Source organism: Lacerta agilis, chromosome 7 (genome assembly GCF_009819535.1).
Source record: "Lacerta agilis isolate rLacAgi1 chromosome 7, rLacAgi1.pri, whole genome shotgun sequence".
NCBI lineage: Eukaryota > Metazoa > Chordata > Lepidosauria > Squamata > Lacertidae > Lacerta > Lacerta agilis.
In genome coordinates, this window is record NC_046318.1 from 49,269,279 (window position 1) to 49,282,862 (window position 13,584).

The 13,584-nt window shown below is 40.8% G+C and overlaps 1 protein-coding gene across 1 annotated transcript in view; it reads left to right on the forward strand.

Moving 5' to 3' along the window:
• The window catches only part of LOC117050421 (lipoxygenase homology domain-containing protein 1-like), a 168,667-nt gene that overhangs the window by 22,459 nt on the left and 132,624 nt on the right, over window positions 1–13,584 (forward strand). The window contains exons 15-16 of the mRNA XM_033156091.1: window positions 1,237–1,368; window positions 6,885–7,042. Of these exons, the coding sequence (XP_033011982.1) occupies window positions 1,237–1,368; window positions 6,885–7,042 (290 nt within the window). The remainder of the gene's footprint in view (window positions 1–1,236; window positions 1,369–6,884; window positions 7,043–13,584) is intronic.

Sequence of the window (13,584 nt, forward strand, 5' to 3'; positions counted from 1 at the left end):
TGATATTGCATCCAGACTTTGCTCCTGCAAAGTGACTTTTGCTGATTTTCTTCTCCCCAACACCACCTCCTGCACAGTACTAGAGGGTTGGGAAGAAGTCGCTCTGGGACTGCAGGATGCGAGGGGAATAGACAAACATCACCTTCCCCCTTTTGCTGTATCAAAGGCTTTCCATGGATGGAAACAGCCTTTCTATCTGTGGAAGGCAAAGTCTGGATCCATCCTGTGAAATGGTCTCATTTAGGATCATATTTAGGCCAAGTCATTAACCTTCTTGCATTTGTTTTTCCTTTCCTCATCACTGTGGGTCACAGGTATGACTGGGTTTTTTTTTGGCATGCTATGAGGAGTAACTATTCCTATCATGTTTTTTGACTTCTTGGGGGTATCGGGTTGGGAAAAATTACTTCAGTTGTTCAATTTGTATTTCTTGTCACAACTTGGCAGGTAGATGAGTGCTGGAAAGAGCCTATTAGAGACTGGTGTGAGGGGTTACAGTATATAAGAGCAGGTAGAGAAGCTGCCTTGTTGTTCAGAGATGGAAGAGGGTTTGTTAGCTGGCCTGCAGAACTTGTCAGTGCCTGTGTGGCTGGAGTCCCCTCCTTGACGGAAAAAACTGAGCTGGGCCATGGAGTCACTCAGTGGTACAGCCAGGCCTGGCCCTAGGGGAACTGGAGTGGGTAGACCTCTTCTCCATCATGATCATATTTGATTATTGCATTATTTGTAAGTTTAAATTTTTCAATGGATTTTAAAAGTTGCAGCTTATTTCAAAGAAGATGTGGCCAATTTGAAATCTATAACTCTACATCTGATTCTTCTTTGCTGCTGCAGTATGTATAGCAGCAGAGCTTGGTGAACTGTGCACACATTTAATTCTGGCTGAAGAAGGCTTATGACAGTGTTTTCTTTTTAAAGAGAAGGAAACAGAATTATGTGGTAGTGGAATATACCTCAGGGACAGGCCACTTGAAGCATACATAGATGATAACACATGACTTGGATTTCCAAAGCAGTAATAGGAATTTATTACCATCTCATTTTGTGCAGGGAGATATTAAGAAGTGAGCTTCTAGGAGAACAAATATGTATATCTTCCACAATGCATAATGATAAAAAATGCATTTATAATATGATATATTGAACTGCAAGACCTATCGTCCTCTTGAATTTTTGGGACGTTTCTAGAGAAATAAAATATGATGACCTTTAATCTTCCTTTTAATTAAATTTCAGTTGGCAGAGAGAAGCCTATGGGAACATCTGCGACGCCTGCTCTGCAGAAAGAAGTGATCAGAGAATCCAAACACCAACAAGCAGGAACTCAAAATTTAGTGTCCTACAGATGTCCAGATTCTTTCCCCTCAAGTAAGGGAACATGTAAAACAATAGCCATATAGTGCAGCACTGATGTTGTCTTGCTTCAGTTTGGCACCTTGGTGGCACCAACCCAATATGCCACTAATTGATGGGACTTGATTTTTCTCACCACTTAAACTCTACAGTGAGTTGCAGATGGTGACCTTATGCTGTTATAGAGCTTATGTCATCTGAAATCCCTCCAAGTTATGGATAGAGATGGCCAAATGTTTTTGCTTTCTTTCACTTTCTCATCTTTCCAATCTTAAGTTCACTTATCCATGTTTCCACACCAGTTTACAATTTTTTTAAAAATAAAAGTTATCATGAAAATTCATCACAACTTTTGTGCAGGTTTCTCCTACTACACCCACTTTTCAATGCATGTTCCCCTAATATTTACCATTCTGCAAAGCAATTTTCCCTAATACAATGCATTTTTCTTTTTTAAAAACAAATATATGCATTTATATGCAAATCCAACCCTAGTAGATGCATTTTTGTACACATAGCTGTACAACTGCATTGCAAAATCTGGATACGTGTGAATTGTTTTGGACAGTGGAGGATAGAGGTGCCTGGCGTGCTCTGGTCCATGGGGTCACGAAGAGTCAGACATGACTGAACGACTGGTCCATGGGGTCACGATGAGTCGGACATGACTGAACGACTGAACAACAACAAAATTGTTTTGGAAAGTGCAAATTAAATAATTTTGTCTTCAAATGTTGACTGAACTGACTTTTTCCACCATTCCTAGTTATGAACTCTCTGTCATATGGTGCTAGGCATTTGGAGCTGAGCTACTAGGAGATTGAGCAGAGCTTTGTTTTAGATAATTAATTCAGTCCGCAATTCTTTGTTGTGCATTAAACATTCTTTGTACTCTTCTTGCACACAGGAAATTGTTATAGCTGCTTTTTTAAAAATCTTGAATCAGGATTGGGTATGCCTCTTGCATACAAAGTACATTCTTTACCTCCGTTGTTGCTATTCTCCTAACGTGTTCATCCAAACTGATTGGGGGAGGAGAGAAAAAAAATGGGGAAAATGTTGTTATGATTGAACCCTGAGTAAAGCACAAGGTCTTTTCAAAATCTAAAGTAGCACGGTTGTTCTCTTTGTATGGATTGTGCTGGCTTCTATGTTATGCCTTTAGCCTTTAAGTTAACACAATTCTGATTTGTTACTGTAGAATTCACTCTAAGTGCCAATACCTGTACTCAACCAACCAATGTTTATAACTGTTAGGAGTTACTTTTGAGCTACTCTTCTTCAAATGCAAGTGCTTAAGGCAAAAATTAAAAAAGAGATAAGGGTGATATATAACCTGCATACAGCCGGACTGTGTGAACCTGATAAAGTTTAATGTTCTTTCAAACAAAGGAGCATAAATTATATTATAAAGCATCTAGCCCCAAGAAACAAGGCAATGAAAAATTCAGCAAGAACTAGCTCACAATTTCAGCTAGGAAATATAAAGCAACTAGATTGCAAGGTTTCTATGGGAATAAGTTTCTGTTTGTTTATTTTGATCTAGATGCATTATAACCAGAGACAAAAGGAAAAAAAGATTTTATGAAGCAGCCTGAGTTACCCATCTATTTAGCCTTTAGAATATTTTTTTTGTCATGGTGAATTTGCATCTTGATCCCCTGAAGTGTGACTAATCCAGGGTAACAATCAAATCCAGTTTTCAGAGTAGAACATTTTTAGCCTGTAGGAAACAAATGTCATTGGTTTACATGTCTCCAAAGAACTATTTATAACACAGAACTTACAGAGCATTATTTGCGTATGGATTTTCTAAGGAAAGTTCATCAACATGGCAGGACCCAGGCATTATCTACAGTTTGGTCACATAACATCACCCATTGCCTCAATACTTCAAATAGCACAATCTTATTTTTCTTCCTCTTCCTCCAGCCTCTTCAGGTTTCTGGTCTAAATGCACACATTCTCAATTGTAATCAGATTCAAGCTAGTATAACTGACTCATCACTAATGGTGTATGCCAGCTTTCACCAACCTAGTGCCCTCCAGGTATTTTTGACTGCAACTCCCATCAGCCCCAATCAGCTGATGGGAATGTGGTCCAAAACATCTGAGAAAGAGCAGGTTGGCAAAAGCCTTATAGAATCATAGAATTGTAAAGTTGGAAGGGACCCCAAGGGTCATCTCGCCCTACTCCCTGCAATGCAGGGATCTCAAATAGAGCTTACATGACAAATGGCCATTCAACCAGCTACAAATCCACCTCTCATTGGAAAAGGGAGGACCACCTGGAGAAGGCTCCACACCACAGTTCTCTTATTCTTAAGGAATTCAGTTGAGTGGCGGCCCACTCCATTTCCCAGTGGCAGGGATGGCAGGAGGAAGCAGCAGAGCACAGCTCTTTTCCATTCATATAAGGCTGAGAAAATCAGAGCCAACAGCCATCTCTAGGCATCCTTCCCATTTCTTGATGAGAGTTTCTCTACAATTGTCATAGGGAAGTCTGGAGTGATCTTAAATGGGAGTTCAGAGGATGTCAGGACAATTCCCAGTTAACTGGGTCCTATATTTTAATTGAGCTCCATAATTTTAAATGATTGCATTTGATTAATCAGTTAATGTTGCAGCCCTATGCTTAATAGTTCTCTCTTCTGCTGCTTCTGTTTTTTTTTTTTTAATAGATTGGAAGTTCTAATAATAGTGATGATGTTATTTATGTGTTTCAAACTGAGCAATATATTAATTTTTGTTCCGGAGCTCAAAATGTATACTTGAAAGATTGCTGCTGCTTTTTTTTTTTTAGCAGTCAGTTTTGAGCACAGAACTAGGGCTTCCACACCATAAATGTTAAATGGTACTTATGCTTTCCCACCTTTTTGTGGAAGTAGGAAAGTGTTTGTTCTGACAGTGGATATGCTATCACACATGAGGTGGAATCACACTTTGAGAGCTTCTGCTATCCACTCCCCGCAACCACTTTGCAATAGCACATTTCACAAGATTGCTGTCAGCTTCATTTGCTACTCCTGACACCAACGGATTCTGAATCATAAATTTCACACACACCCTCATTCTTCGAGAAATAAATGATTCAAATAATCCATAATTAGCTTGCACAGGTTTTAAAACGAAGAACTGCTATTTCAGTTTTACTGTCTTTCTCCCATGTTCAGGTTTCTGTAACCCATGATTCAGATATCAGGTTTCTCAGTGTTCATCAGTCAGGTGAATGCACACTTGACTCAAGCTCAACTGCTTCTTATCTTATGCCGTTAGGTACTTTTAAGTGTCCATTCACTATGTTTACAGCAGGCTCCTTTTATGCTATGTTCTTATTTTATGAGATTATAAGACTAACCTGTTGAATCAGACCAAGGGCCCATCCAGTCCAGCATCCGGTTCTCACAGTGGCCAACCAGATGCCTGTGGGAAGCTTGCAAGCTGGAGATGGGCACAGGAGCACTCTGCCCACCTGTGCTCCTCAGCAATTGATATTCATAGCCTTACTGCCTGTGACAGTGGAGGTAGAATTTAGGCATCCTGACTAGTAGTTGCTGACAGCCTTGTCTTCCATGGATTTGTCTAATCCTCTTCTAAAGCCATCCAAGTTAGAGTCTGTTACTGTCTTCTGTGGGAGCAAGTTCCACAGTTTAACTAAGAGCTGGGTGAAGATTTTATCTGTACTGAATCCAGAGATTATTATTATTGTTTATTGAATTTATATACCACCCTATACTTGGAGGTCTCAGGGCGGATCACAGAATAAAATCAAAATATAAAACTACAAAATAAATAAAACAAAAACAAAAAGCCAATAACCCCCTTAAACCCCCTCACACATTATAAAAGGGCATAGAATGACAATTAAATCAACCAAAACAAAATAAAAAAATAATAAATTCCTTCCAGTAGCACCTTGGAGACCAACTAAGTTTGTTATTGGTATGAGCTTTCATGTGCATGCACACAAATCCATTATTTTTGAAAGAGAAGTTGCTAAATTACAACTTATTACCAAACTTGAAACCATGGAGAGACCTGGTCTGAATACAGACATTGGCTTTTTATCTCACTATATATGATAAAGCTATTTTTAGCCATCTCACCCCTTGCTTTTTCCTGTAAGACTAATTGCAGTCCTTAACAGTCGTCAACAGGTTTTCCACACCCATCAGCCAATCACCCATTCCCACCACCCTTCTGAGTAATACCCCTCCCCACCCTCTCACTATATATAAGGGTCTGGTGACTTCTGTTTCAGTGTATCTGAAGAAGTATGCATGCACACGAAAGCTCATACCAATAACAAACTTAGTTGGTCTCTAAGGTACTACTGGAAGGAATTTTTTATTTTTTATTTTTTTTCAACTACGGCAAACCAACACGGCTACCTACCTGTAACTAAATCAACCAAAGTCCTGGTTAAGAAGGAACGCTTTTGCCAGTGTTTGGTTACATTCATTCAGATCTTTCCTCCACTTGCATTCAAGTCGTGTCCCAGCTTGTTTCCTCACCCTAAGCTCTGGAGTATACCAGGGGGCCAAACGGACTCCACGAAGTGGGAGAGGACACTCAGGGGCCATCGTATCAATAGCCTGAGCCATTTGGGTGTTCCAGAGGTCAGTCAGGGCTTTGACAGGGGCACCAGTCATATCAGCTGGAAAACCCCCAGAGCTATTTGGAGTCCCACCGGATCCATCAGGCTCTGGGGCGGACCTTCCTAATAGCCCCCCCTCCCACCTCTGAGAAGGGGAAAAGGTCCTGACAGCCTAGATCTCAACAGGAAGTGATCTGACAATGACAAGGGACTGATGTCAATGCCCCCCACCTTCAAATCACACTCTTCCTGCCCATTCAAGAAAACAAGGTCCAGAATGTGGCCAGACATGTGCATGGGATCGGTGACAGCCCCATGGTTGTCATGGCGGTCATGAAGTTCTGAGCCGCCTCAGAGCCAGCTGCCTCAGCATGGATGTTGAAGTTTCCCAGAACCAGCAGTCTAGGAGTCCTCAAGACCGTATCTGATACCAGCTCTGTCATCTCAGGCAGAGACTTCATCATTATAGTTTCCCATGGCAACTATCACTATGTCGGGCACCACTGTTCATTTTTGGGAGATTGAGTTATTTGCTCCATGCTGCAGACCCTTGGAAAAAGGGGTGGGGTGTTGAAAAAAATCAGTGTCTAATTGGTGACCTGCTGCAAATAAACAGTTAATCACACATGGCAGTTGCAACATGGAGTACTTTACTACAAGCTCAAAAAGGTGCCTGCACTGTCCAGCACCTGCAAGGACTGCACTTGCTGTCTTTCCAAGTTTTCCACACTAGTTACATCAGTTATCCAGAGCACTGTGATTTGCACATACCCGTACTTCATATTGCAGTTGTTTTCAGTTCTCTGTCATTTGCTTCCCTTGTGTTTTGGGAAATGGCCTTCCGACTCATGTTTATCCTGAACCACTATTGACATTCTGTACTTCACAGAAGATATGAGAAATATCCAAGATGGCGAGTCTCCCTTTCCTTCAGCTGATAAATGGAAAGTGTCAGTGCTGACAGGAAATGCAGGAACCCAAGCAAATGTCACTCTCTGGATATATGGAGACAAAGGGGTTGCTGGACCAATAGCTCTTGGCAAGGACAACAGAGAACAGCTGTTTCTACCCAGGATGGAAGATGCATTCCAGGTAGCTAATATTATTTTGCGACATATTTCCTACCAACACAAGATCATTCTTTCCAGTGGTAGGGAGAAGAACTTCCTCCTATATTTACTGCCTCAAATAAATTTATCTAATGTCTTTGGATTCATCATTAAATCAGCTGAATGTATATAGGAAATTGCAGCTGGAATACTCTTTTCTGCCATATCTCTGAGAGCAGGGGAAACTGCAGAAGCAAATTGTTTTCTTTAAGACAATTAGTTATAGGCAATTGGTTGAAACCTTGTCTTTAAAACAATATGCCTCTGTCGAAATCATAGGTAGTGAAAGGAAAGTAAACATCTTGTCTAAGGAAAGGCATATATCACTTCTGCAACATTTTTTGGTACTGAAATGTCATTTTGTGAACAGTGATGTAAAAGAGGTAATTCATAGCTGGGTCTGTGAAGAGTGATAAAAGGGTTGTTTTCCAGTAAGAAATAAGGAGAGAAAGAAAAGGGCTTCATTATAAGAAGTTACAAGGTACTTGCAGGCAAATTATGCTAGCTTGAAAGTTTAGGACACACTTTACTAAAATATTTCTGTAACTGTAACTGGACCATACTGCTTTCATGTTAGAACTGTCTTGGAACTATTGGAAGTGTCCTTGGAAGGACAGGATAAACAGAACCCTTTCTAATCACAGCAGGAGTGACTGTCCATTTCTGAAGGTTAGAAAGAATTTTTCATGTAGCTCATAGGGTGCAGTGAGCTACTCAAAATCTCTTTCTGTGCCTTTGCCAAGGCTGTACTGATGGAGAAAGGATGCTGATGTTTCACTCAGGCTTTCTATTGGTAGATTTCAATACCTATCAAATCTAGAAGACCCAGTCCTTTCTAGCTGTGAATGCTAGGGCCACATTGCATGTTATGCCTGGCAGTGCCACAGGATTATAACCTCTGGTGAGCACTCTCCCCCCCCTTAATATTTAGGGACATTTTACCCATTGTGACTTGCCATGCCACTGCTAGGACTCAGGGACACAGAAACTAAAAAGGTGATTTGCAATATCACAGGGTGAAGTGTTTCTCACATTACACAAGATGGTTGAGAATTTTGTTTTCAATGGCATGCCTGTGGGCCATGTAATGTAGGGGAGAGTGTAGGGATTTTGACTTTTCTGAGATGGACTCACCTATCTCTGGCTGCAGTAGGTTGGCTTTCTTCTCCTCTCCTCACTCCCAGGGACCTTCATAAACAGCCTGCTTGAACATCCAGAGCGGTAAAGATTGTGGTGATTTGAACTACATTTTTGTAGCTTGGCTGCCAGGCATAAAGGTCAGGCTTGCTGCCAATTTTTTAAAACTGTTCTGGAATGTGGATTGACTGCTGCTGTTGTGCCACCTTCAAATGTTGATCTGAAAAATCTGGTAGTGATCCTGAAATCCAACAAGCTATTGACACTTCCACTAACTACATCTGCCCACATGAAGAAACATTACATAGCTTCTTGACATCTGCATTACAAGCCAAATCAATTGTAGTCTCATGAGCCACAAGCAAATTATATTTTCTCTCTCACTCACAACAGGAATGATTATTTTTTGAAGCCTTTAAAATTCAAACCCAGGAAACAGTGTAATCAGAAGCAAAACACAATTGCAGAAAACATAAATGTTTTTAGAGAGAGAGAGAGAGAGAGAGAGAGAGAGAGAGAGAGAGAGAGAATAATAGGAAACAGAGAATAGGGAAATTAATTTATGCGTAATAAGAGCATGCCAGAATTCATACTGACAACCAGATTTGTCATGGATATCTGCTACTCAAAATTAGAAAAATAGATCTATAAAATGAATTTTCTTCAGCAGGATTTACATGCGGCTAGTAAAGATACAGTCACCCCTGGAAGTTGGCATGAAGAAGGGATGGCTAAAAGCCTTTACCACATTTGTTGCAAGTGAACCCAATGCTGTTAAACAATACCAAGTCAACAACCCACCTATTCTATTCCACAGACTGAAAAGAATTACAAACTTTCACCTAAACCTAAACATGTACTGGAGGGACTTTTAAAATCTGATTGTGTAGAATGGGTGGGATGTTTATAGTTTTTCTTGTTACATACTTTTTATATGCTTTGTGTAGCATAAATAGCAGCAGTGAAAGTTCTGGAGATTTTTGCTTTTGAAACCTGTGTCTAAAGATCTCTGGGATTTCCTCTCCCTCAACTAGTGAATTATTCATAACCAATATAGGTAATAGCATGTCTGCAGCACTACCTTTTCTCAGAATACATGGATTCCCCGAGATACGAGTATATTGACCTGCCGCAAATCAGATACTACCTAGTACTGTTGTGTTCTGAGGATATTGATCTTACCGGGGGGGGGGGGAGTGTCTGTGTGTCAGTACCCATGGCATTCAAGCTCTTCGTGCTGACCTGATTCTGCTTTATGCCTGATATAACCAATGCCTCTATAAAGGATCGCCATTAAAGAGACAAAGACAATCTGATAGGGAATGTGACCAGGATTTGACTGTCTCTTCAATTACACCATTATCTTTTACCTGTGATTCCTATGAATATTGCAAGCCACAGAAACCACATTTATTTTTAATTATAGAATTTGCTGTTCTCCACTTTCTTTATTCTGATTTGCTATCATCCATGTCAAGCTAGAGGGATTAGAAATTTGAAGTAGGATTTGAAAGTTATTCGCATTATCACCATAATAGATAAGAAGGGGGGTAGGGGAGTTATTTGCAGCAGCTGCTCCCCCAACCAACTCTTTAGTTGACATCCCAGATCTTCTCACTTGTTAAATAGCTGTCAGGCTGCAAACACTTTTTTGTCTCAGTAACTAAGAAGCAGGCACAGGGTATGATTCTTAGTTCCTTAATGTTGTAAGCAATTAGACGTGGTTGTATTGCATCATGGGAAGGATGGAGTTAGCTGTGACCTAGATAGGAACTGCAATTGAGTGGGAGAAATTAGGAAGGCTTAAGACCCAAGGGAAGCAGTCATACAAGGCAGAACTGGAAAGGAAGGGTCTGAGAAACAATAGACAATGTAACAGAGAGAGTGAGAGATGAATCTCTGGGAAAGAAGAATAACCATGGATGACTGAGTCTCTGGATTTTCGTAGGGAGCATTGGATGCCAAGAAGTGTGTACCCTGCATAATGGCAGAATTTACCCTGCAAGTAAACAGCACAAACAATCTAGCAAGAACTACTGTTCTGCGATATCAATTCATTTCAATAGGTCTTTAACAAAAGGAGCCCAATTAAAGTTCCGAGAGGTTTGTAGCACATAGCTGTCTACTTTTCCCTTTTTAAAAGGGAAATTCCCTTATTCCGAATAGGATTCCTTGCAAGAAAAGGGAAAAGTTGACAGCTATGTTGTAGCAGCAGGGCTTGCTTGGGCACGAAACTCTGGAGGGGGTATCCATACTCAGAATGGACTCAATGTGAATCTGAGCTTTGAAATTACATGAGCAAGCCTTATGATGCCATGCTCCTTCCACTCCTCTCCTTTAGGTACTCAATTTTGATAATTCCCCCCCCCCCACTTATGCAGAAATGGAAACAGGTGTGCATGATATTGGTTTGATTACATAATTTAAACTAGGGCTGTGCATAGCACCCCCAATCTTATTCGGGGTCTTATCCAGCACTTTGGAGTGGGCTCCAAACCAGTTTGGGGCCTTGCACAGTAATGTAGTTGTGGGTGGGGAGAAGATGTGCATCTCAGCATGAGACTCTTATTCTCAGATTGTGGGTTTGAGCCCCACATTGGGCAAAATATTCCTGCATCGCAGAGGGTTGGGCATGACAACATTCATTATCCCTTCCAGCGTCTACAATTCTATGATTCCATCTCCTTTCCCCCTCTCCTGACCATGTGCTTAATTAGAGTTCTAAACTCTAATTAAACATGTAATCAGGAAGGAGACGTGGGATTACATCTTCTCCCCCCAACATAAGTCCTTGTTTAGTCAGCTAGGAGGAGGGAAGAAGAAGATGCACACAGGCTCCTTGTGAAATTCCTTACCAGCAGACATCACCCGCTTTGACAGGTGGATCTGATCCTATCTGCAGTGAACCAGGATTTCCACAATCTAATCCAATTGATACCTGGATCAATCTGAATCAACTTGGTTTGGTTTAGAATCAGATTCAGTCACATCTGGTGCACAACCCTAGTTTAAACCACAGTTTGCTGGTTCAAGTGTGGTACTAAACTGTGGTTTATGCAAAAGTGGAAGTAGTTGAGTAAAACTAGAATTTGCAAGGGGAGGGAGGTCCCTTTACCTTTTAAGAGGAAAGCTAATAAGTTCTTTGAGGTAGAAAGTGATGGTTGAGCAGGAAAAGAAAGAAAACATATCAGAGGAACCTGCCACCAGTTTTTATTCAGAAGAGCAATCATTTGATAAATAATTTGACAGAAGATCTGTTTTTCATGTGTTGAAAACCTCTTCTTGTAGTACAGTGCATACATGAAGTGGTTTATTTTCAGCTTTAATAATGGTTGTCATTTAGCTTCAAAAACACCTGAGATAAATGGAATAGAGTTGGACTAGATAAAGTGTCCTTTGTACTCGGAGAACTGCAGAAAGCCTTTCAATTCACATGCAGTATGTCCATAATTAAAATGTTATGGTTTCATCACCAATATTTCCCTCTGTATGTATCTTTGCTTAATCTATCTGCTTCACCAAAGTGTTGGACTTTATCTCCCAACAAATTTACAGGTTTCCTAAGAATTATGCCAGCAGCTTGTTTTAGGGTTAGTTCTTCTGCCATCTTTCTTCATATATTTCTGACTTGTGTATATAGCTATTTGTTTTTTGATCAGGATTAAAAAACAACAACAGCCTGTCTTTTTGCTTTTTTGCTTTTTAAATGCTTTTGTTTGCTTTGCCAAGAGTGCCATAAGATCTGGTTTGTCTGAGAGAGAAATATTCCTAGTGACTATATAAAGCATTCATTACAACTTCAAACTTGTACCATTTTTACCTTCTTTCCAAATGCAACCAGAGTATAAATAGGAGTAACCAAAAAGCAGTCACCCTCCACTTGAGTTTCTGTAATAAGTGGAAAAATCTTGAGACAGGAACTTTCTGCTGGGCAGGGAGTCACAAAAGGGAGAGGGTCAAATGCATATTGAAATCTGATGAAGGAACTGGTGGCCCCCTGGAAATTTCTTCAGTCTTCATAACTGTCCTAGGTCCTTTTTTATCTTGATTGTTAATCTTCTTTGGTGCTGCATTTAGAAAAAGAAATAGAAATAGCTTATTGTCACTGTATCACATGTTTACAGTGAGATTAAATGAGCCCCCCTCCCCACCCCATCTCTCAGTCCTTGTCACACTCTGGATGCTGTCGTACTACCACCAACCCCAAATGTCAGCTGCAGTGTTGCTGTCTTTTATTCAGCAGCCTCACGGCCCATCATTAGAAACTGTTCTTTAACCTGTTGGTGCTTATCATGTTTCTATATCTCCTGCCCGAGGGCAGGAGATTAAAAAGGTGCTGGCCAGGGTGTGAGTCATCCCTGAGAATGTTTCTCACTCTTCTGAGGCAATGGTCTCTCACCATAACCGTCTAGCAGACTCAGGGGACAGCCCACGATTTCCTGTGCTGTCTTCACCACCCTCCGTAGGGACTCTGTCCATGGCTGTCAAGCCAGCATACCACACTGTAATGCAGTATGAGAGAACACTTTCTATCGTGGACTGATAGAAGGAAATCATCAGTTGCTGTTCAACTTTGTTCTTTTGCAAGATCCTTAGGAAATGAAGTCTCTGTTGGGCCTTCCTACCCACCTGGAGTGTATTGACCTTCCAAGTTAAGTCTTCACTAAGATGGACTCCCTGGTATTTAAAGGAAGAGACTCTCTACACAGCCCCCCCCCACCCCTGATGTACAACAGGGCTAGCTCCCCTCTCTTCCTCTGAAAGTCCAACATCATCTCCTTTGTCTTGCCAATGTTTAGGTGCAGATTGTTCTCAGAGCACCATGTGGATACCTTTTGAACCTCCTCCCTGTATGCAGATTCGTCAATGCCTGTAATTAAACCCATTGTGGTGGTATCATCAGCAAACGTAATAATTGCAGTAGATGGGTCAGATGAAATACAATCATATGTATATAACGAATACAGGAATGGACTTAGCACGCATCCCTGTGGAGTGCCAGTGCTGAGCTTTAGGGAGTTAGATGTAACACTTGTAACAGGTCCAATCCTCACTCTTTGTATCCGATCTCTCAGAAAGTCTTTAATTCAATCTCAGATGTTAGATGAAAGGTCCAGGTCCCTTAACTTTCTGATGAGAATGTCCGGAAGGATGGTATTGAAAGCCGAGCTATAATCAATAAACAGCATTCTGACATAATTCCCTGATCTCTCCAGATGACTCGTTGCAAGGTGAAAAGCTGTAGCAATGGCATCATCTGTTGACCTATTTCTCCTGTAGACGAACTGGTGGTTATCAAAGTCCAGTGGAAGACATGTTCTGAGATGTTGAAGGACCAATCTCTCAAAGCATTTCATCACTACAGATGTTAATGCAATGGGTCTATAG